At 33.9% G+C, this 25,019-nt stretch overlaps 1 protein-coding gene and 1 pseudogene across 2 annotated transcripts; both read left to right on the forward strand.

Annotated features, from left to right (window-relative positions):
- The first annotated feature begins 6,860 nt into the window (after positions 1 to 6,860).
- LOC105780600 (elongation factor 1-alpha-like) lies at positions 6,861 to 8,735 on the forward strand (annotated as a pseudogene).
- Positions 8,736 to 9,489: 754 nt separating this feature from the next.
- On the forward strand, positions 9,490 to 14,346 carry LOC105780529 (transcription factor GTE6). 2 transcript variants are annotated; one of them, XM_012604915.2, is made up of 9 exons: positions 9,490 to 9,641; positions 10,396 to 10,521; positions 10,891 to 11,106; positions 11,726 to 11,803; positions 12,549 to 12,773; positions 12,946 to 13,044; positions 13,206 to 13,264; positions 13,737 to 13,887; positions 13,991 to 14,346. In XM_012604915.2, exons 2-9 carry the CDS (start codon positions 10,396 to 10,398, stop codon positions 14,162 to 14,164), a joined length of 1,128 nt encoding a protein of 375 aa, XP_012460369.1. In that variant the 5' UTR covers positions 9,490 to 9,641; the 3' UTR covers positions 14,165 to 14,346. The 2 variants fall into 2 exon arrangements, with proteins under 2 accessions (XP_012460369.1, XP_012460370.1); XM_012604916.2 differs by having other exon boundaries at positions 9,499 to 9,641; positions 10,405 to 10,521.
- The last annotated feature ends 10,673 nt before the right edge of the window (positions 14,347 to 25,019 follow it).

Raw genomic sequence — 25,019 nt, forward strand, 5'->3', positions numbered from 1 at the left:
GTTTGAATTTTTTAAAGAATAAGCCCTTGCTAAGTGAACTCTTCAAGTATCTCAAAATCTGAAGCACTACTTCTTCATGTTCCTCCATTGGAGAGTACATAAATTGACTTACTAAGCAAATATTAATCATTGTGAGCAAACCAAGACTATGAGTGTTGCTGTTTATTTTAGTATATTAAAGGTTTGGTGGGATGAATTAGATAATTATCGTGAAACTTTAATTTGTTACAACTGTGGAAAGTGTTTATGTAACTTAGGGAAGGCGCATGAACAACGTCGTGAGCATGACTGGCTTCATCAATGTCATGGCAGCTTTGCTATCATGATACAACTTCATTGGTGAAGTTATTGGTTTCCTCAGCTCTTCTATAATTCTTTTTAACCACATCATTTCACAAATTCCTTGAGCTATTGATCTAAACTCAGCCTTTACACTACTTCTTAGTACAACACTTTATTTTTTGCTTTGCCAAGTCACAAGGTTTCCCCAAACAAATGTATAGTATCCTGATATAGATCCTCTATCTGTTATTGAGCCTGCCCAATCTGTATCTGTATAAGCTTAAATTCCTATTTGTTAGACTTTTTCGAAGAATAAGACCTTGCTAAGTGAACTCTTCAAGTATCTCAGAATCCGAAACACTGCTTCTTCATGTTCCTCTATTGGAGAGTGCATAAATTGACTTACTAAGCAAATATTAATCATTGTGAGCAAACCTAGAATATGAGTGTTGCTATTTATTTTAGTTTATTAAAGTTTTGGTGGGATGAATTTGATAATAATCGTGAACCTTTAATTTGTTGCAAGTGTGAAAAGTGTTTATGTAACTTAGGGAAGGCGCATAAACAACGTCGTGAGCATGACCGGCTTCATCAACGTCATGGCAGCTTTGCTATCACAATACAACTTCATTGGTGCAGTTATCGGTTTCCTAAACTCTTCTATAACTCTTTTTAACCATATCATTTCACAAATTTCTTGAAACATTGATCTAAACTCAGCCTCTACACTACTTCTTGCTACAACACTTTATTTTTTGCTTTGCCAAGTCACAAGGTTTCCCAAACAAATGTACAGTATCTTGATGTAGATCTCCTATCCGTTATTGAGCCTGCCCAAACTACATCTGTATAAGCTTAAATTCCTCTTTGTTCAAATTTTTTAAAGAATAAGACCTTGCTAAGTGAACTCTTCAAGTATCTTAGAATCCAAAACACTGCTTCTTCATGTTCCTCCATTAGAGAGTACATAAATTGACTTACTTAGCAAATATTAATCGTTTTGAGCACACCAAGAATATGAGTGTTGTTGTTTATTTTAGTATATTAAAGGTTTGGTGGGATGAATTAGCTAATCGTGAACCTTTAATTTGTTGTAAGTGTGGAAAGTGTTTGTGTAACTTAAGGAAGGCGCATGAACAGCGTTGTGAGCATGACCGGCTTCACCAACGTCATGGCAGCTTTGCTATCACGATACAACTTCATTGGTGAAGTTATTGGTTTCCTCAGCTCTTCTATAATTCTTCTTAACCACATCATTTCACAAATTCCTTGAGCCATTGATCTAAACTTAGCCTCTACACTACTTCTTACTACAACACTTTTTTTTTTGCTTTTCCAAGTCACAAGGTTTCCCCAAACAAATGTACAGTATCCTGATTTAGATCTTTTATATGTTATTAAGCCTACCAAATTTGCATCTATATAAGTTCAATTCCTCTTTGTTCGAATTTTTTAAAGAATAAGCCCTTGCTAAGTGAACTCTTTAAGTATCTCAGAATCCAAAACATTGCTTCTTCATGTTCTTCCATTGGAGAGTGCATAAATTAATTTACTAAGCAAATATTAATCGTTGTGAGCAAACCAAGACTATGAGTGTTGCTGTTTATTTTAGTATATTAAAGGTTTAGTGGGATGAATTAGGTAATTATCGTGAACCTTTAATTTGTTGCAAGTGTGGAAAGTGTTTATGTAACTTAGGGAAGGCGCATGAACAACGTCGTGAGCATGACCGGCTTCATCAACGTCATGGCAGCTTTGCTATCACGATACAACTTTATTGGTGAAGTTATTGGTTTCCTCAACTCTTCTATAATTCTTTTTAACCACATCATTTCACAAATTCCTTAAGCCATTGATCTAAACTCGGCCTCTACACTACTTCTTGCTACAACACTTTATTTTTTGGTTTGCCAAGTCATAAGGTTTCCCTAAACAAATGTACAGTATCCTGATATAGATCTTTTATCTGTTATTGAGCCTGCCTGCCCAATTTGCATCTGTATAAGCTTAAATTCCTCTTTGTTCGAATTTTTTAAAGAATAAGCCCTTGCTAAATGAACTCTTCAAGTATCTCAGAATCTGAAACACTGCTTCTTCATGTTCCTCTATTGGAGAGTGCATAAATTGACTTACTAAGCAAATATTAATCATTGTGAGCAAACCAAGACTATGAGTGTTGCTGTTTATTTTAGTATATAAATGGTTTGGTGGAATGAATTTGATAATTATCGTGAACCTTTAATTTGTTACGAGTGTGGAAAGTGTTTATGTAACTTAGGGAAGGCGTATGAACAACGTCGTGAGCATGACTGGCGTCATCAACGTCATGGCAGCTTTGCTGTCACGATACAACTTCATTGGTGAAGTTATTGGTTTCCTCAGCTCTTCTATAATTCTTTTTAACCACATCATTTCACAAATTCCTTGAGCCATTGATCTAAACTTAGCCTCTACACTACTTCTTGCTACAACACCTTAGTTTTTTCTTTGCCAAGTCACAAGGTTTCCTCAAACAAATGTACAGTATCCTAATGGATATCTTCTATCTGTTATTGAGCCTGCCCAATCTGCATCTGTATAAGCTTCAATTCCTCTTTGTTCAAATTTTTTAAGGAATAAGCCATTGCTAAGTGAACTCTTCAAGTATCTCAGAATCCGAAACACTGCTTCTTCATGTTCCTCCATTGGAGAGTGCATAAATTAACTTACTAAGCTCACTGCAAAATTATGTCTGGCCTTGTATGTAATAAGTAAATTAACTTATCGGCTAATCTCCGGTATTGCCCTTTATCAACTAATCATCCTTTTTTATTTTCGAATTTTACATTTGGATCAATTGGTGTGTCAGCTAGGTGGCAACCACTCATCTCAGCCTCTTTTAAAAGATCAAGCACATATTTTTTTCTAAGAGACCACAAGACTGTTTTCTGATCAAAAAACTTCTATTCCAAGAAAGTATTTTAAAAGACCCAAGTCTTTGATCTCAATCTCCAAAGCTAGATGCTTCTTGAGACACCTTATTTCATCCATATCATCTTCTATAATCATGATATCATCCACATAAACTATAATAACAGTTATTCGACCTCTTTGTGAGTGTCGATAGAACATTGTGTGATCAGCTAGCCCTTGTGAGTAACCTTGTTTTTTGACAACTTAGTGAACCATTCGAACCAAGCTTGAGGAGACTGCTTTAGACCATATAAAGATTTCCTGAGCTTACATACCCGAGTTCTAAATTTTTCTTCAAAACCTAGAGGAGGATCCATGTAACTTCTTCTTCTTCAAGTTTCCCATTTAGGAAAGCATTCTTCACATCTAGCTACTATAAGGACCAATCAAGATTAACTGTAATTGATAAGAGAACTCTAATAGAATTTAACTTGGCTACTGGAGGAAATGTTTTAAGATAGTCTATCACATATGTTTAAGGGTACCCTTTAGCCACCAACTGGGCTTTGTATCTATCTAAAGATCCATCGATTTGAATTTGGTTGTGAACACCCATTTACAGCCCATTATTTTCTCCCTACATGTAATTCCACTGTTTCTCATGTACTTGATTTTTCAAGAGCGCGCATCTCGTCTAAAACAGCCTTCTTCCATTCAGGAACCTGTAAAGCATCTTTCACATTTTTGGGTATTTTCACAGTATCGAGACACGAAACAGAGGATGAGAATGTCGAAGACAAGGCTTTATAAGATACAAATTTAGACATGGGATATTTGACAACATTTTTAACACCTTTTCTTTTAGCAATTGGAATATCTAGATCAGAAATTTCATTGGTTGGATTATGAGTTTTACATGGACTTTTTACAAGATCTTGCGAGTCGAATTCTTGGTGATGAATCTGATGGATTCCATTTTCTTGATTTCGATTTCTTATTGAGTAAAATAATAACTCCTTAGTTTGTTTTCTATTCTCATTATCAGACCCTACACCTTCATACTCATTTTTATTAACAACATTAACATCATTGATTTCTGTGTTAATCATAAATTCGCCTTCCCCATTATTAGAATCACTATGTTGTATATTTCTAGCCTTTTCTTTATCAATTATTAAATCTTCCTTACTATTATTCCCTCCCTGAAGATTAGAATAAAAGTAAGCTTGTGTTTCAACAAATGTGACATCTATGGTAACAATAATCTTCCTATCAATTGGATCATAACATTTATAACCATTTTTATTAGAAGCATATCCAACAAAGACACATTTTTTTGCTCTAGGATCTAGTTTACCTTGGTTGTGAAGATGAACAAAAACACTGCACCCAAAAACTCGGAGGGATAAATTTGTGATCAATTTAGAGTTAGAAAAGTTATCTTTAAAAAGAGTTAAAGGAGTTCTATAGTTTAGAGTTTTTCTGAGCATTCTACTAATAAGATATGTAGTTGTTAACAAGGCTTCGCCTCAAAGATAACGTGGTACCTGACTAGTGAACATTAAGGCTCTAGTTATTTTCAAAATATGGCAGTTTTTTCTTTCTGCAATCCTATTCTGTTGTGTATTTGTACAAGAGCTTTGGTGGAATACTCCATGTTTGGTTAAGAAAACGCCTAATTGGTCACTAAAAAATTCCTCACCATTGTCACTCTGAAATACTTCTATTTTCACACCTAATTGTGTTTTCACCATAGCATAAAAAGATTAAAACACATTTTTAACTCAGACTTATCTTTTAATAAAAACACCCAACAAATGCGAGTATGATCATCAATAAATGTGACAAACCAACGTTTTCCTGAAAAAGTTTAGACCTCGAAGGTTCCCAAACATCACTATGAATTAACAAAAAAGGTTTGGAAGCTTTATATTTTTTAGGTGGAAAGAATGACCGATGATGTTTAGCCAATTCACAAAATTCATAGTGATATAAAGAAGGGCCTTTATTTTTAAATCGATCAAGCAACAAATATCTTAAATAGTAAAAATTAAGGTTTTAAAACCGATAATGCCAAATCATAACCTTATCAAAACTAGAAATAGAGTTTAAACATAGAGTAGTTGTTGGTCGACTTAGATGGTCATCATCAAGAAAGCAAATTCCACCAAATTCTTTAACATTGTCAATTATCCTTCCCGAGACCATGTCCTGAAATTTACACATTGAAGAGTCAAATATAACATGACAATTTGAAGACTAAGATAATTTACTGACCAGTATTAGATTACAAGCTAGATTTGGCACAGGTAAAACATCATGTTAAACCAAGGAAGGTGAAATTTTAATAATGCATTTCCTGGCTATTATCGAGAACAACTCACCTGCTACTTTGATCTTTTTGTTTCCTGCACAAGGTGTGTAAGTTGAGAAAAGAAAATGACTACTAGTCATGTGATCACTAGCTCCAAAATCAATGATCCACGTCTTTGTTTTACAAGGCTTGACATTGAAAAAAATAGAAAAATCAGTACTTGATCGGGCAAAGGAGGAAGAAGGATTACTGGATAAGTTAGGAACAGAAGAATTCATCTAAAACTGTGGTGATTGAAAAATCTTGTGTAGATGCTCTAATTGTTCCTTGATGAATGAAGACCCTTCCAGATAACTTTGCTGCTCATGATTTTCATTAGTCGTTTGGAAAGCTCTGCTATCCTCAGATTGTGAACCACAGCCATTACCACCCATTACCACTCCCTTTTTTTTCCATTCGTCAGTTTTCCATTGGAGATTCCAACATGTTTCTCGAGTGTGTCATTATTAATTTAATTCCCTCGTCCTTTAAAATATTTGTTTTTCCTTATTTTTAGCTTATCCAGATCTTAATTTCTTTTTCTATTGTAATTTCCTATCCATTTGGTGCTTATTTCGGGAATGAGTTCGTTTTTCTTTTGTTTTCCTTTAACTCATTTGTGTTTTGTATCTGTTGTAATGATGATATCTCGTATGCTTTTTTTAATGACAATTGTTGTTTTTAGGATCGGGGTATGTTTTTTTTATATGAATGAATTATGATTTTTAAATAAGTCAATTTCAATTTTAATTTGTGAATATTGTTTATGATTTTGTTGTGATTTGTGAATTACTCTATGTTTCAATCACTTCTTTTTCTAATTATGAGACTAGAAAATTTCTACATATTTGTTTGGTAGGTTTGATATGATTTTATTGTATGGAATTAGTCTATTATCCAGTTTTCTTTTTGGCTTTTTGGATTTTAAAATTTGTTAAAATTATTCTTTCTTTAAAAGTTGTAGGTATTATTATCGGTTGTTCTTACATCCCTTTGTTGCTTTTAGTACTAGCTTTCACTTCGGATATTCTTAATTATTTTATTTGCTGCTTTTTCTTTTTTGCTTTGAAAGCATGAAGTAGAAAGGGCCTTTGGATGAAATAGCAAACATAATTTTGATTTTATATGGAACTATGGTATTGGATCGGATGTTAAATTTTTAAGACTTTTCCACAACTTTAAGCCCGTGGTGAAGCTCCAGTAAATATTGGGGACGGGGGTAAAAATGCACTGGGTTTAATATGTTCATTGTTTTTCTTGTTGCTTTTTTTGGCTGATCATTATGTGTAGAATTCTAGTTTGACTTTGTTGATATGTATGTTGGTGCAGCTTGAAGGGAATACTGCAGAATGGGTAAGGAAAAGACTCACATTAACATTGTCGTAATTGGCCATGTTGACTCTGGAAAGTCAACCACCACTGGTCACTTGATCTACAAGCTTGGAGGTATTGACAAGCGTGTCATTGAAAGGTTTGAGAAGGAAGCTGCTGAGATGAACAACAGGTCATTCAAGTATGCTTGGGTGCTTGACAAGTTGAAGGCTGAGCGTGAACGTGGTATTACCATTGATATTACCTTGTGGAAGTTTGAGACCACCAAATACTACTGCACTGTAATTGATGCCCCTGGACATCGCGACTTTATCAAGAACATGATTACTGGTACCTCCCAGGCCGACTGTGCTGTCCTTATCATTGACTCTACCACTGGAGGTTTTGAGGCAGGTATTTCCAAGGATGGACAGACCCGTGAGCATGCTCTGCTTGCTTTCACTCTCGGTGTCAAGCAAATGATTTGCTGCTGCAACAAGGTAGGTCATTGCATTCAGGCTTTTATGTTCAGTAGTTTCTAATTGGTTGCCTTGTAATTAGTAATTATTCTTATGCATGACATATCTATTTATTTCATTTACAGATGGCTGCCACAACCCCCAAATACTCAAAAGGCTAGGTATGATGAAATTGTGAAGGAAGTGTCTTCCTACTTGAAGAAGGTTGGTTACAACCCTGAGAAGATTCCTTTTGTCCCCATCTCCGGTTTTGAATGTGACAACATGATTGAAAGGTCCACCAACCTTGATTGGTACAAGGGTCCAACTCTGACAAGCCACTCCGTCTTCCACTTCAGGATGTGTACAAGATTGGAGGTATTGGAACTGTCCCCCGTGGGTCGTGTTGAAACTGGTATCCTCAAGCCTGGTATGGTTGCAACCTTTGGTCCCTCTGGATTGACCATTGAAGTTAAATCTGTTGAGATGCACCATGAGTCTCTTACAGAGGCTCTTCCAGGTGACAATGTCGGCTTCAATGTCAAGAATGTTGCTGTGAAGGATCTGAAGCGAGGATATGTTGCTTCGAACTCGAAGGATGATCCTGCCAAGGAGGCAGCTAATTTCACTTCCCAAGTCATCATCATGAACCACCCAGCGCAGATTGGAAATGGATATGCACCTGTCCTTGATTGCCACACCTCCCACATTGCAGTCAAGTTTGCAGAGCTGGTGACTAAGATTGACAGGCGTTCTGGTAAGGAGCTTGAGAAGGAACCCAAGTTTTTGAAGAATGGTGATGCAGGATTTGTTAAGATGGTTCCCACCAAACCCATGGTTGTGGAAACCTTCGCTGAGTATCCCCCACTGGGTCGTTTTGCTGTGAGGGACATGAGGCAGACTGTTGCTGTCGGCGTTATCGAGAGCGTGGAGAAGAAAGATCCATCTGGAGCCAAGGTGACCAAGTCTGCTGCCAAGAAGGGTGGCAAGTGAACCGTGCGGATTTTAGTTGATCCAACCAAACTATATCATTACAACATAACTTTTGTTATGTCCATCATAGTCAGTTGTTTCAATAGTTATAGTTTCAAGTCATCACCGTCGAGGATATTGTTCGCAGAACTGGGTTCTTGATAGGCGGTGGTGAGTCCGTTGTGTAGTTTCAAACTCTTTAAAATGTGTCCATGTTAAATACAGGAGATTTTAGGTGGATTCCAGGACTCTTATTGGCTTTGAATGTTTGTTATACCTAGCATTTTGATATCTAAACTTTGGTTTGTTTTAATGCACATTTATTTAGTAAAAAATGTGTAATAAATATTAATTGATAGATTAAACTTGACTGATAAATACAGGTATTAGAGTTTTGGTTTGGATTTTGGCACATTTCTTTGTTTTGGAGATGGAGCTTATATAAGATAAATATTATTTTCTTCTCATTTTCTTGGTTTTATATTAAAGGTTTGGACTTGCATCCAAATAACTTTGATTATTCTAATTTTACTACTCATTCATTTTAATTTTTAATTTGAAATTTTATATTCCCAAAAGGTTTAAAAATTATGAAATTATTAAATACATAAATACCCTTATAATAAAAATATAATTCTTATTTTTAATTAATTTGAGTTGGACTGATATGTATGGTTAAATCACAAACTTATAATTAAGAGTTTAATGATTAGACTTAAAATATATAATTTAATGAGGCTAAAATATGTCATGCCTTCTTATACTTTTTACAAATTTAAAATTTAATCTTTGTAATTTTTATTTTTAGTAATTTAGTCCATCTATTTTAAGATTTCAAAATTCAAGTTAAATTTTAATATTGTTAAATTTGTTGTAATGGCATTTTGAAATAAAAAAAAACTCACTTGTGTAATATAACTAAACAAACGACATTGTAATGAACCTAAAATTAATAATATAATTTTAATAGTGTTAAGAGTTGAACTTGAATTTTATTTAAAATCTGAAAAGTATAGAAACTAAGTTACTAAAAGCAAAAGTATAAAGACTAAATTTCAAATTTATGAATAGTACAGGGACTTATGACAAAGTTTTACCAATTTAACCACATTTACATTAATAATTGATTGTACGACAAGATCATAATATTTGTGATGTAACAGAACACAAAGGAAAACGACATCGTTTCCCTCTGGTGGAGACAAAAAAACCATAAGAGCTGAGCACGCATCGCACCCAGAGCAGTAGAAACGCGACGGCCGACTAGTCCTTTGAAACTTGAAAGCGAAACTCTCCCTTCAATCATTTTTCATTTCCCATTTCCTTTATAAGCGGTTTTTCATTTCCTCAATTGAACTCCCCCCTCTTCTCTGGTAGCTTTTTCTCTCTACGTTTCTACGTTTTCTTATGTTTATCCGTACCTTTTATACGTATTTGAATGTGTTTCCACTTGTTCTTCTCTTTCATGTCTTCAAATCATTCTTTTTTTGGAAGTTTGATTAGTTTTTGTGCTCTTTTGGGGTTGATCTGATAATGGGGTTTACTTGAAAACCTTCGGTTTTTTATCTTTATGTTGAACCCCTCCAAAAGGGAAAAAAAAAGGGGTTAAAATGTCCCCCTTTTTGGGGGGTTACTTTTTACTTGTTTAGTGTTTCTGTTTTAAAGAACATCAATCTTTCTTCTAATTCTTTTTAGTGGGGGTATTGAAGTTGAAATGTAAGACCTATAGACTTGACTGAATGAGTTTGAATAGGTGGATATGCATTAGGCTTTTTTGAATTTTGGGTTCTTGTTTTTCTTCATTTTAGGAATGATGGGGATGTTGAGAATTTTGAATTTTGATTGGCAAAATTGTGGGGAAGTTTTCTTTTTTATCTAATGGCTATACAAATTCGAAAATGGTGTTTCCTATGATAATTGTAAGAATTTTGAATTTTTTGTCCTTCAAAACTATAGTGATATAAGTCCTGTATAGTTTTTCCTCAAATTTTCCTGTTTCCTTTTGGTATTGCTGCTATATGCATTCTCATTGTACTTCCATGATTGCATATGTTTCTACTGGTATATGCTTATGAGCTAATAGTTACATGGCATTCATTAGTTTTTCGTCTTCCATTTTATGGTTAGATGGAACAGGTAATGGCATCAATTCCTGATTTTGAAATTGCTGAAACTGGAATTTCGAAAGATAATAGTGCGGAAGCGGAGCAGTTCAAAATCCGGGTTGATGAAATCTTTCAAAAGGTTGACGAGGTAAGTGATAAATTAGGACTTTATGACATCTCTTTCCTCTTGAGTTTATTTAATGGTTTACAGTTAAAAGACGGACTACTAAAAATAATTGTATAATTGCACTTGTTTGTATCTGTTTTACTGTTATGTAGGAGTATAACCTTCAAAATAGAAGTATATAATGAATAGGGTAGGGAATGTACTTTTATATTGCATATAATATGGTTCCGTATTAGCTTCTATTGATTATTTCCATAAATTTTGTAAATACAATGCTGATCTTAGTGCTTTAGTTCCAAAAAGGAAAAAGCATGCTGCTTCTGGATTCTCAGTTTCTGGATTTTTTAATTTAAATTAAACTATTGGTTAATTTTTTTTTCCTTCTTTTAGCTTGAGCAAAAGGTGAATGAAGTGGAACAATTCAACTTGAATTCAAGTAAAAAGCAACAGAGCAGTTCTAAAGGAAGCTCCATGGGAAAGGAACGAGATAAGGGAAGACAAGTTCCAAGCATTAAAAAGCAGCAACAAGATGCGTCGCGACGGGAAGCTGCTGCTGCAAAGAGAATGCAAGAGCTTATGCGCCAATTTGGCACAATAGTGCGTCAGGTAACCACTTATTCTCTGCAAGTGCTTGTTTGATTTCAGTTACCTTATGCCGTAAATGTTATCTTAATCAAAATGATCTTGGCTTTTAAGCCTTCTGCCTAGCATATACTTCATTGGTAGCCAGGCTGCTTTAAGTCTTTGAGGTCTTCAATCAAGCTAAACATTGGTAATGAGTGAATTAGAAATTATAGCAGTTATTTGAAGTTTGTTTCGAGCATTTATAATTAATTTAGACTTTTGGTTTAAGATTCTTGAAAACTCCATTACCATCTTCATATCTGGTTCGATTAAACTAACTAAGCATTTCATACAAGGGTGATATGATATTTCAAACATGATCTTTTTCCAATTTCATGACATTTTTATTTGCTGATGTAATTGTTGCTGTTATTCTGAGTTATATCATGCAACATAGAGGAATATGTTGTGATATATATTGAAGACTGCTGGTCATGCTTCTACCATTTGAATAACAATCGCTCTGTGCCACTGCCCACATCCACCCCGCCAAGATTATATAAAAGGAGCTAAACTGTAAATGTGGAAATGTGCTTGTTAACCCTATTATGTGATAGGTTGGAAGTAAATGCTTTTGATGTGTGTGTGGTTTCCCTTTCAGATTACACAGCACAAGTGGGCATGGCCGTTTATGCAACCTGTAGACGTCAAAGGTCTTGGTTTACATGATTACTATGAGGTAATTGTATTGCTTTTTTTTTTTCCCTTCATTTTTCCAGAATACATGCTTTTAACTTCTTACTTTTCTGGTTTGAGCTTAGGGATGAGCATAATCTATGAATTTGAATGGTATTTGACATGTTTTTTGACACAAGACTGTTATAACTTGAGCCATTTTTAAAGGCATGTGGCACTTGCACCTGCATTTCTTGACCATATCAACTTCTTTTCAAGCAATATTGAAAGATGGGGCCCATTCTATCATCATGACAAATAAGAATATTATTTCATTATGGACTTTACCTCTGCTTAGGTGATAAAGATGTATAAACTGGATCATCATATTGGCACTTCTAAGTTAGTATATTATGATGCTTTTTTGAACTTGTGAGGTAGAAGTATTACAGACTTTTAGTGTCCCATTTATAGGCATGTCAAGCTGTAGTGTCCACTTGGAAATATTGCTGCAGATACCATTGTTGCTCTGACTCTTCATCTTGTTTGAAGTACTTATGTCCAACACATATTCAAATATGGGTATGGAGATATGATTATGACCTGCCAAAGATCTTTCAAATACATGGAAGAGCTTGGAAAAAATTAAACATAACATATTGGACACACAACCATATTTGAATTTTACATCCAAGTCCAAGTTACATACGGGGATGCCATTAGTGTTTTTCTGAATCTTTTTAGATGATTTTCTGAATTGCTTCGTGTCCTTTTATTGATCAATTTGTTTAATATTTTCTGTGCTATAGATTATTGAAAAGCCAATGGACTTCAGTACAATAAAAAACCAAATGGAGGCCAAGGATGGTACCGGATATAAGAATGTTCGAGATATATGTGCTGATGTAAGATTGGTTTTCAATAATGCAATGAAATATAATGATGAAGGAAGTGACGTTCATCTAATGGCCAAAACTTTGCTGGAAAAGTTTGAGGAGAAATGGCAGCTTCTTCTTCCTAAAGTCACTGAAGAGGTAAAGCTTATTTGGGCTTTATCCCAATACGACTATCTCGGGATTGGATTTCTTGGCTTGTATTCAATAACTTCCCTGGATTCAGTAGCATATATTTTGCTCAAGAAATCCGGTAAATATTTCCTATTTTTCCTGACATTTTAAATGGAAAACCTGTATTTTGTGCTCATAGGAGAGAAGACGAGATGAGGAGGAGGCGGAAGCACAGCTAGATATGCAGCTTGTGCGAGAAGCTGCTCACGCGAAAGTGGTCCGTGATTTATGCAATGAGGTATCTTAAAGTTCAGCAACTTGCTTTTAAAGATATTTCAAAATGTAATTAGCACTGTAAACACATCTCGTCAATATCTTCTGGACTGCTGGCATCAGTTTTCCTAGCCATACTGTAGTTCAATCACCTGAATATTTAAAAAAATATCAAATTCTTTTCAGCTTTATGAGGTCGATACACATTTGGAACATCTCAGAGAAACTGTCGTCCAGAAGTGCAGGTTGGTTTTAGACCTCAAAAGATTTTGCTATCTAGTGTGATGTGTATTCATCTGTTTTTGAGTCTAGCAAAAATTTATATGATATGATAGTATTTATCTTTGTTTATACTTCCCTGTCTTTTTCGGTACATGTTCGACTATCCGGAATGCATATGTTGGTTATTTTTCTGTAAACAAGTGAGAATGACAATAATTCAGATGAGTCAAATGATCTGTATGTTTTTTATCGTAGCCTTTTGAATGGTAAGATTTGTTGTTTATTGTTATGTACGATTGACTAGCATTGTCCACAAATACTTGCGGTTAGGATTGCCATTATAAGTTTGGCTTCTGAAATAAAAGAATGAACCAGGTTAAGGTTGATGAGTGTTCTTTTGTGAGTTGCCTTGTATATATACACTTATAGATGTTTGTGTAGATATAAAAACCGGATTTGGGAACAATATATCAAGTTTTGTAAATGATGTTTTAGGAAAATGTCAACCGAAGAGAAAAGAAATCTTGGGACAGCCATAGCCCGATTGTCTATGGAGGATCTTAATAAAGCATTGGAGATTATTGCTCAAAGTAATCCCGCATTTCAAGCAATGGCTGAAGAAGTGGAGATTGACATTGATGCTCAGGTATAATCAGATAATCCCGATAATTATATCTTTTGATTTGATCAATCAAGGTTTCGATATGGAATTGTTTGAGACTTGGGGAATTACTTTATTGCTTGTGCAGAGTGAATCTACCCTATGGAGGTTAAAATTTTTTGTGAAGGATGCTTTGGAGCTTCAGAGTAGGAGTGCAATGAGCACAGGTGGCAACAACAACTATAACAACAAACGGAAGAAAGAGATATGCGATGCGATTGCGAAAACAGCCAAGAAAAAGAGTAAAAAGACTTCCTCTTGATCCATATGATGAGTGTGGCATACGAGAAGATTTTGCAATTGCTTCCATTTCATATTTGTACAGTGAGACTATCTCGGTTTCAGATGCTTTAGCTCATCTCTTTATTATAATGAACTATTGATGTTTGATTTCATCCTTCTTCTTGTCGATAAATTTAACCCCTAATGTTTACCTTTCTATCACTTTGGGCCTTATTCTTTTTTCTATCCCTTTGGTCCTAAACCTTCAAAATTGAATCAATTTGTTGTTTTTCCAATGGAAAATTTTGATTGGACTCTTAAAATTTTAATAAGATTGCTGGCCACCTGTACTTAATTTCTGGATAATGTTATTATGAACCTTTTTTTTCATCTTTTTAATATTTTAATAATTTTATGTATTTTTATTAAGTAAACATGAACTCCAAGTAGGTTGCCATATTAGTGGTCTAGTTAACTTTGCTGTAAAAAAAGAAGTTTGACTAAAATTTAAGTATTGAGAGTTAAAGTGAAAAAAAAAAGAAATAAAAGAAAATAGGAACAATGTTACAAAAGAAGTGACTAAAATTTAAATGTTGGAGGGCTAAAGTGATAAAAAGAAGAAAATAGCAGCAAAGTTAGAAAAGAAGTAAATATTAGAAGTTAAATTTGCTATTATGTCTTTCAAGGGTAAAATGGGCTTCAAGTTAACTTTTGTACATTTGAAATTTAATTTTTTATTTTAAGTAATTTAGTCTCTTTAATTTTTGAATTTAAGAAAACAAGTTTAATTGGTAATATCATTAAAATTTATTACTTTACATATTTTTTCCTTATATGTCTACTAACTAATTGAGTATTTCTTTTTGAAAATGTCACCAGTGAAAATAACATAAGAATTTTAACAATATTAGTAATTAGATCTAGATTTTAAATTCAAAAATAAAATGACTAGATTTATAAAAATAAAACTAGAGAGATTAAATTTTAAATGTATGAAAGAGACTTGGAGCATAATTTATCTTTATTTAAAAGGTTAAGAGAAGTTATTCGTTTACATCAATATAAAATTAATGGAGTTTTACACATTTTAAATTTTTGTATGATAAATATTTTAACAATTTAATTGTTAAATTTATCAATATAATTATATTTCTCATGTATGTACAATTTTGAATCGATATGATATTTCTATTATATTAATAAAAATATCATCTATATTAATATATATTAGGTGGAAAAGGAACTGGATTTCATAAAACGCAAAATTAAAATATTGTTCAAGGCGTACCCTTACACAGCAAAAGGTTTACATAACTAGGAGTACCACAAATACAAAGCAAATTCTAGAAATTAAGAACATCGGAAGGAGAGGTAGTTTGAAAATTGCTCCTTAACCAAGTTAATGCTTCGCGCATTTGTTCCCTTCCTAGAAGTAGGCGTCAACGTTTGATCCAATCAAGTGGAAAAATTTTGAGTTAATTGAATTGGTGAATCCTATTTTATCATTTCAATTCGATTTGAATTTTTTTCAAATCGAGTCAAGTGAAATAAAATTTAAGTTGAATCGAATCGAGTGAAATTGTTCGAGTTAAATTAAGAAATTAAACATGTCAAATTAAAATCTTATTACAGTATAACTAATTTCACGTTATAGCACATAAAGTAAAAATTGAAACCATATATGTTTGAAAACATTTTCAAAGCAAAATAAGAAAAAAAAGATACTTTAGTATTGATAAAGTTGAATAAATTATTTTTAGAAAATTTTAAAATTTTAACTTTTTTATATATTATTTAAAATTTTTTATAAATTTTAAAAAATAAAAATTTTGGAATTTTTATAAATATTCTGAATTTTAAAATTTTTTTGAATTTTTGAAAATTATTTTGAATTTTTTGTGATTTTGTTGAGAGAGACTAATTTGCTCATTTTAAAATTGAAAGGGACCAAAAGGGTATTTAGACCAATTTGTTATTCGAATTATTTGAATTGTAAAATTCAACTTGAAATTCAAATTTCTTATTTGAGTTTACTCTAAAAAATCAAATAACTCGATTCGATTAACTCGAAATTTGATTTTTTTTTCAAAATTTTCAAATTGAATCAAGTTTTGCTCACTCCTACCTAAAAGGTATGCTTTAATAAACTAGCAATCATAAGTCAAAAGAGCATCTTGCACTCTTCAATCAAAGGAAAGGATTGTATGAAACAGTGACACCACGTCATCTATATCTTTTCCTAATAATTTAATGACATGTCAGTTGATTTTTACATGTCATTCATACCTCATTTAATGAATTTCTTTAATAATAAATCCCTAAAATCCCAAATAAAAATTACTCAACCCTAATTAAAATTCTCTCTTCACGTCTCTGCAACCCCCTGTTGCTATTTTTTTTTTCCGGCAACTGCTTTGCTATTCAATTGTTGGCTCTTCACATCTCTGCAACTATTCCCTGCTGCCATTATTTTTTTTGTTTTTTCGGCATTTGGTGGCTAATACAATTGGTTCTTGATGGGTGTCGAATCCACCAATATAAACCTACGCCTTAATTTGCAAATTATGCAGTATAGGGAGTAGGGTCGATCCCTCAAAGACTGGTTTACTGTAAATTGTTGCTCGCTTGACCAGATTTATGTCGGGGCAGCTGTCGTGCCCAAGACGTTCGGGGGGATAAAAATTTGAAAACCTGAAATTAACAGAAAAATAACGTCAAAAGTAAAAGTTGAAAATAGAATAATAAAAACCGTGAAATAAATATTAAGAAAAATTAATTAGAATGAGCTCAGCTTTAGACACGAATTTTCCTCGTCTTTGAACCGATCCTCGAAATTGGATGAACTCCTCTTTTCCAATAAGCTAGTTATAGCTACCAAGGACGCCTCGGACACCAACTCTTCCTTGTGTAAATTAGTTATGGAACGTCCAATAACTAACCCTTACCGATCGAACAACCACGAAACGTTCGTGATTTAGAACTCCGGCAGCTTTGCGTTCTAGAATAGCCTAGCTCGAACCAGTGCCCTCAACCGCGTGGGGCATTTAAATCCGGTTACTACCTCCCTTGACGGAACCAAACAGTTGTCTCCACTTGGCACGCCAATGTGTTCACAGAAAACCGATTAGAAACGTTCCTTTCGGAATTCCAACTGTACGTCTAACCACACTAAATCAAACGACGTCTTTTTTGACTTAGTGTTGATCTGACTTTATGAGTTGACAAAATCATACTCTTAATCCGGAGAAGTAATAAGTACTGGAATTTTAGGAGTTAAATGGCTAGGGTTCGTAACTCACGGGTTTTGACGAGGCTAATTTCGGCCTAAAGCTGAAAACGGGTTTAGTTGGCTAAGGTTTGGGACATGTTGGTATTTGATAAAGTAATTAAGGTAAATGGGTGAAAAAGGTGAGTGATGTGATTGAGTATGAGAGTTGGAATATATTAAAGTGGGGTGGTTGACTATTTGGAAAAAAAAATTGAAAAAGGAATTGCAAATAGTGATTAACTACTGGAAATTAAAATTTGAAGGAAAGGAAACTAAAGAAACAACAAAGGCTATGTAGGAAGGAGAGAATTGAGAGATAAAAGCTAAATATTTTTCGATTGATGAAATGATGAACAATACAAGCTCTATTTATACTAGTTGATTTACTAAATTAGGAGCCAACTAGTCATAGGAAATTAAGGAAAAAATATCCCAAAATAAAATAAATCCCAAAATATTCTCCCACTAACTCAAAAATTTCAGCTAATTAATCTTGGAAAAATTCTTCTTTGGCCCTCCTTTTTCGCTTCTTTCTTCAATTCAGTCCAATTGTTTCCTTTTTCTTCTATTTAGCCCCAAATTACATTCCTGCATAAAATTCAATAAATATGGCAAAATTAGTGGTGCATTCTCATAAATATACCAAATTAATTACATAAAATATGTAACTTTAGTATTTAATCAGTTCTATTCAATTGTTGGCTCTTCAGGTCTTTGCAATTGTTCCCTACTGCTATTATTTTTTTGTTTTTTGGGCAATTGGTGGTTGTTGCAATTGGTTCTATTCAATTGTTGGCTGCACCCAATTCGAAGTGGGCTTAAAACCATCTGAATTAAAGATGAGGTAGATGCGGCATACGTATGAGAAGAAGGACCAAAAAGAGAATTTTCTTTCAAAGGCTGAAAAGAAAGCTTGCCAAGGAACTTAGCCACGCAGCTGCCTTCAAACCCCAGGTAATTCAATTGTTTTGTGATGTCTACTGTTTTTGTTTAAGGTAAGTTTTAATTTTAATTGTTTCTATTTTCACAAATCGATAATAATGATGATAATGATTGAATCATGAAAATTGAGAAGAAGATACAATTATTCAAATTTGTTTGTTGTTGTTATTGATTGAAGTTTTTTTATATTAGACATGATTAAATTAAATATGCATTACACCACTGCAAATTATGGAGATTTTTTATTAGTGATCAGGTACATGTTATAGAGATATATATATTTTAGTTTGGTGTGGAACTTTGTTTGGGATGTCAAGTATTTTACTTGATTTTCATTTGTTTGAAATATAGTTGTATTTAGAATCTTTGAAAGAATTGTGATTTTTAATAATAATGACTTAGCGTGCTAGAAAAAAAACTATATGATTTTCGAGCTGTGTTTTTATTAGATTTTAATTGATTTTTAAATTTTTAATGATTTCTTGTATTATCATGATTTTTATTAGATATTAAAATTTCTTCTCAAATTTTTTAAATTTGTAATTTTCATTTATGGAGACAAATTAAGACGAAATAGTTCATATTGTCGAGAAAAAAATATAATCCCGTTGAAGAAATAAAAGTGGGACTGAAAGTGCATTCCGAAAAAGAGGCTTATAATTTTTATAATTAGTTTGCTTTAAGTAAGGGGTTTAGTATTCGAAGAGGAAATAAGAGACGAAGTATGACTGAACTTATAAGGCAACGTTAATATTTATGCTCAAAATCTGGGTATCATTAACACAAAGATGTTGGCAAAGTGAAAAAATTTAATCGTCTACAGACAAGGACAGGTTGTCAAGCTAAAATTCGTTTTACAATAGAAAAATGTGTTTGGGTTGTTTCTTACTTTAATGATTATCATAATCACCACTTAGCAACTTCAAAAGAAATAATTAATTTGAGATCAAGAAGAAAAATTTTAGAAGGACATGAAGATGTTATTCGTTCAATGGTTGCTGCAGGAATCAAACAAACAAGTTCATATTCGTTTCTCAGGAAGGAGATTGAGTTTGAAAATATTACATTTGCCAAATGAGATTGTCATAATTTCTTGCGAATTGAAAGAAAGAAAATGATTGAAACAGGGGATGCACATAGCATTATCAATTTTTTCAAATATAAGCAAGCTGAAGACCTTATGTTTTTCTATTAAATGCAAGTGGACCAGGATAATCGAATAGCTAATTTTTTTGGAGAGATGGGAGATCAAAATTGGATTACGATTGTTTTGAGATGTTCTTGTGTTTGATATCACATATAGAACCAATAAGTATAATTTGGTTTGTGCTCCATTTGTCGGAATTGACAATCACTGGAATACTGTTTTGTTTGGTTGTGTTTTTTTATCAGATGAAACCACTGAGTCATTTAGTTGGTTATTTGAAACATTTTTAGAAGCCATGGGCCATGGGCAACCGAAAAGTATTTTTACTGATCAAGATCAAGCGATTATGAAAGCAGTAGAGATGTCCTCCTAAAATCTTCTCATAGATTATACATGTGACACATTTCAAATAATGCTAAACAACATCTTGTTAGTCGTTTTGCCAATGTCGAGTTCAAAGAACAATTTAATAAATGCTTTTATGGATGCGAAAGTGAAACAGAGTTTTAATCAAGTTGGGCTACCATGATTGAAAATTTTGATTTTGTATTCACTTTCTCAAATTTGTTCGCTTTCCTGACTGATTTATACTTTTCGTATCAGACGTTACCTGCATGCTTATTACCAATATTCTATTCAAATAGAACCTCGCATATATCATTTTTTTACTATGCTTCTTACACTTACCAATTAATAGACATATCATCATCATTTATATATACTTTTATTTGTACAGTACACTGACTGGCTGTTTAATGTCACAGTAATAATATGTAAGCATACACGCAAGTATAGTAGACAGATATGAGTCTGTCGGATATCGATCCCATGAGGATGGTTGTCTTTTGTCTATTAATGTCAGTGCAATAAATAGATGACAACGAGATAAATTGTGAGAGTATTTGTCGAAGCAATAACTTGAAAACAATAAGATAAAATATGATAATGATAAATTGGGATCCCCAACGTGAATATTCAACAGAATACTAAGTGCTCATTAGGTATAAAAGGGTAGGTGATTGTCGATGCATTAAATTGCAATGAATATCTTACCAAACTTAACTTTTATATTTAATCTAAGACTTAAACATGCACATTAGCCACACCTTCCGATGATGGTAATGGAACACTATTCAGAACAAGTGGATTAAATTCCTCTAATCCTCAAGCAACTTTTGTTGTCATGCTTGTTACTTGAATTGTCGCTGCACTTTCCAGTGCCAGTGACCGCAATAACACTTCCATGCTAAAAAATTCAAACCTAAAGATTAAACAGTAGAAGTAAGATTGAATAAAATAACATTTAACCCAAAAATCATGTATACTTTCGTACAAACATGAAATAGAAAGTAATCACCATCGTTTAAAAAGAAATATAAAAGAAACAAGTGGAGAGTACTATTCCTGGAAAATCTCGACTTGATCTCTCAACTCCCTCTTATGTCGCACTCTGGGCTCCTCGTAGGAGCTGATCTGCATCTCTTTCACATCAGTTTACCCGTAGGATACTTAAGCTGCCATAGCCGAAAAGCTTCAAAAGATAGGTTGAAGAAGATGATACCCCCTCATTCTTTTTTCACGTCAATATTAATATTTATCCCCAAATAGCACAGGTGTCTTTTTTTCAGAATCATGTTGTTTCTGTACGTACAAGTTGGTTATACCAGACTGGACAGCTCACAAAATTTTTTTCTTATCTGGACAATTGTCAGGTGCGACAAAAATTTTGGGCACAATCTAAAAATGCTCATGCAGCGACATTGGTACCAAAACATGACAAAATTAAGGATAAATAAGCTAAGATCCACTGAGTTATAAAATACAATTGACTGAACTGAAAATGCTAAAATATGTGCTAAAGATAACTAAATGTGTACAAATTAATCAATAAGTAGGGAGAAAACATATGTTCTTTCTAATATTATCACAACCCAACAACTTAAGTTTTTACTTGTCTTCAAGTGAAACAGAAACTAGCAAGGTTACACAAGAATTCACTAAGGCAAATGATCATTCTAGCAACTTGAATATTGCATCGACAGAATATTGCATCGACAATACACAAAAATCCCAATGAATGAGTCACATTCAGATGACAGAATATTGCATCGACAATACATAAGTATGAATAAATAAGATTGCAAATTCATCAAAACCAGCATCATGCTTTAAATCCTAAATTCTATCTACCAATACAATATTTATTGTACAATATATGTCTTTTTTTATGTGAATAAAGGATATCATTGCATTAATATACCCTTGTTCTTGAGAAGTAATGATGGAGTGCAACAAACCCCTAGGGAGTACGTAATTGCACTGTTACAGACTCATGCAGTGATAGCCCTTAGCCAAATTCATTTCTTAATGCGTGCATTAGAGTGTTCCATATTTAACATTTCACAATACACCCACTTTGCAGTGTCTCTTATTCATAACTATATATACATATAAGCAACTATAAAAGGAAGATTCATTCAAGATTCAAGGAATGCTACTAGTCATCCATTACTAATGCAACCTAAATCATTTATCAAAGAATTGAAGATATAACATTCACTCAAATTTATCCAACTCATTTATTGATAGTTCACATGATTCAAGAATTAAGCATCGAATGTAACAAAAATTTTTAAACACATTTGCATTAACCACAAATAAACCTTGCATGTTTTATTAAACTCAAAAAATTTTTGAAATGTGGGTGTATTTCCAAAACCCATATGCATACCCCCAAACTTAAAGTTTGCATTGTCCCCAATGCACTAACATTAAAATGTAATGACAATAAAAATACAACGATAATGTGCACTAACAAAATGAAAATTACAACTACATGAAATGCATGAATACTACAACTAAAACTTAAAATAAACTATACAACTAAAACTTAAAATAAACCAACTCAATTTTCCTCGGCCATCAATGTGGCTACACGATGTTTCTTCTTCCTCCTCTTTTTCTCCTCTTTGGAGCACTTTCTTTGCTTTTCTTTGGGCTTCACGCAGTTCTCGGATCACTTCTCAGATTCTGGTGCTGCCCTAGCATCATCGGCTGCTTCTTTTGTAGGAGGGGTCACATTGATTGGTCCGGTATAGACCACTATCGCTAATGAGTTATGGTGCTTATCACTTGTTACCTCTGCAGCTTCCGCCAATCTAGCTCCATCTCGCTTCAGATTATCAGTAGTTACACCCATAAAATCGGATGTAGTGACAATGTTCTCAGCAGATTCTTTCTCAGCAGTTTTTTTTAGTATTTTTTTCATCGACCTTCTCGTTCACAAATGCAACATGGACTTCCTCCTCTCCCACATCAACTTCTTCCTCAATAGCAGGTGCCTCTTAACTATTAATGAAGTCACCCTCGACCAGGCTATCAGTCTTTCGTATGCACTCCTCAATGTCCCTTGAGTCCTATTTTTTCTCATCATCAAAGACGTGCACAATAGGAGAGGATTCCACTAATCTGTCTTGGTCCCCCAATTCATGTTCCTCGGATGAGGGTTTATAATCTCAGATAATCGATTGGAACACTGGAAATACAGCTACAATAGAGTTGTTATAGGCCTTGGTATAAGCGTAGAACAAATTTTGTGATATGTCCATGTCCTCTATTGTAGTGACAAGTCTGATCTACTTATTGCTGATGAAATTGGCCAACTTCTCGATATCTTGCATTTTGCGCAACAATGATATTTTTGCAGTCAGGTTTGTCCACTTACTTTCTACCTTGGTTTTGCCCTTCCTTACCTTGCTGGTCTCCGCCTCCTTCATTGTTAGTGTATCTTTGCCACAAGTCATTCTTTCAATAGAGGCTTCATTTATCGGCCCCTTATTCTCCAAGATCTCATCATCATCACGGGGCATGATCCCTTTCTGCTAGCACAATAACATCATCAATGATGGGAAAAACCAAAATTCTAGTTTATCTTGCGGCGCAGTCAGCAATTTCTTGGTGGAGTATTGCCCCGACATTAATCTTTCTGCCCTTAACAATTGAATGTATTAGGCACATTCTATCGAGGTTGATTATGGTGCTGTGAGTAGAGGGCAGTAGCCTGCAGTTGACAAAATGAAACTAGATTTTACTTTGCAATGTCAGGAAGTAGCGGTGCATCGCATAATTCTTTTGGTGTGAACCCATCTACAATGCTCCTTCGACACATAAATCCTTCACCAACATGTCCCTTTTGTCGTATGTGATATCCTCAATAAACTCGAAATGTTCCCCTACATCCACTTTAATGTTGTATAGCTCATTGATTTATTTAGCATCTCATGGGATTAAGCCTTCTCAAACAAAGATAAACTCTAACTCATGGTTATAAAGGTTAGCGTAAAACTCACATGCCAATAAAGGAGAATAGCTTCCAGGATGCGTGCAGAAAGTCTCCCACTTCAGCTTAGAGATGGTTTTGTAGACTTGCTTGCCTAAGTCTTGTTGTTGCGAAAGGATAATACCCTGTTCTGAGTGGAAGTTTCGCTTCAAAATGTTGTCTTGAAACCGACCCTTGGTCATTTTCGTTAAAAAGATCACCGACTTATTTTTCTCCGTTGGCATGGAAGATTCTGATTCACGAACTGCAGTTGCAGAGGATGAGTGTTCTTCAATAGGCTTGGTGGCTTTCTTGACTGCTCCTCTCATTCTTGCCATATTTTGTTTGTTTTGTGGAGTGAAGATGGTTTAAAGTTGTAAGGTACGAGCTTGGGGAATAAAAAGTGAATAAAAATGGTTGCTTTCTATGTGTTACAGTCAGCACAGTGAAGAGGGGATTTATAGCGAGTGAAAGAAGAAGATGGAAAGGCGTGACTTTTGTGAAGGGAAATAAAGCTGGTGAGAATAAATATGTCCAATGAGAATTGCGCCTGCTCAGACAGATCAGACAGCTAGGTGACTTTTGATCAAACGGTGGGATCTGAAATTTCTGATATGCTCTTATTCTTGATGAGTTATAAGTGATAGTACAATAGTACGGACTGCGTTGACAATAAAGCCCAAGTGCGTCGACAATGGTACCTAATTATTCTGCAAATAAAAAGTAAAACAAACTTGAATAGAAACAAAAATAAACTAAAATTACATAATAATAAATTCCATAAAAATTAAAAATTTTCAACCAATTTAATGGTCTCTGCCTGCTTTTGATCAATATTTTCAAGGTAATGTTTCAATCACTGGCCATTCACTTTGAACTAGTGTCCATTATGTACACCTCTAATTGTGACCGCACCATGAGGAAATACTTCGACAACTTTAATAGGTCCAGACCAACGAGAGCGCAATTTACCCTGGTGCAGTTTCAGTCTAGAATTGAATAATAAAACTTGTTGACCCGCAATAAATTGTTGCTACAAAATAATTCTGTCATGCCATCGTTTGGTCTTTTCCTTGTAAATTGTAGCGTTTTCATAGGCATTTCACCTAATCTCCTCTAGTTCAGTGATATCCAATAGCCTTTTCTTTCCAGCAGCTTCGTAGTCCATGTTCACTTGCTTAATTGCCCACAATGCTTTGTACTCCAGTTCAACTGGCAAG

The sequence above is a fragment of the Gossypium raimondii genome, chromosome 4 (assembly GCF_025698545.1).
Source record: "Gossypium raimondii isolate GPD5lz chromosome 4, ASM2569854v1, whole genome shotgun sequence".
NCBI classification, from domain to species: Eukaryota; Viridiplantae; Streptophyta; class Magnoliopsida; order Malvales; family Malvaceae; genus Gossypium; species Gossypium raimondii.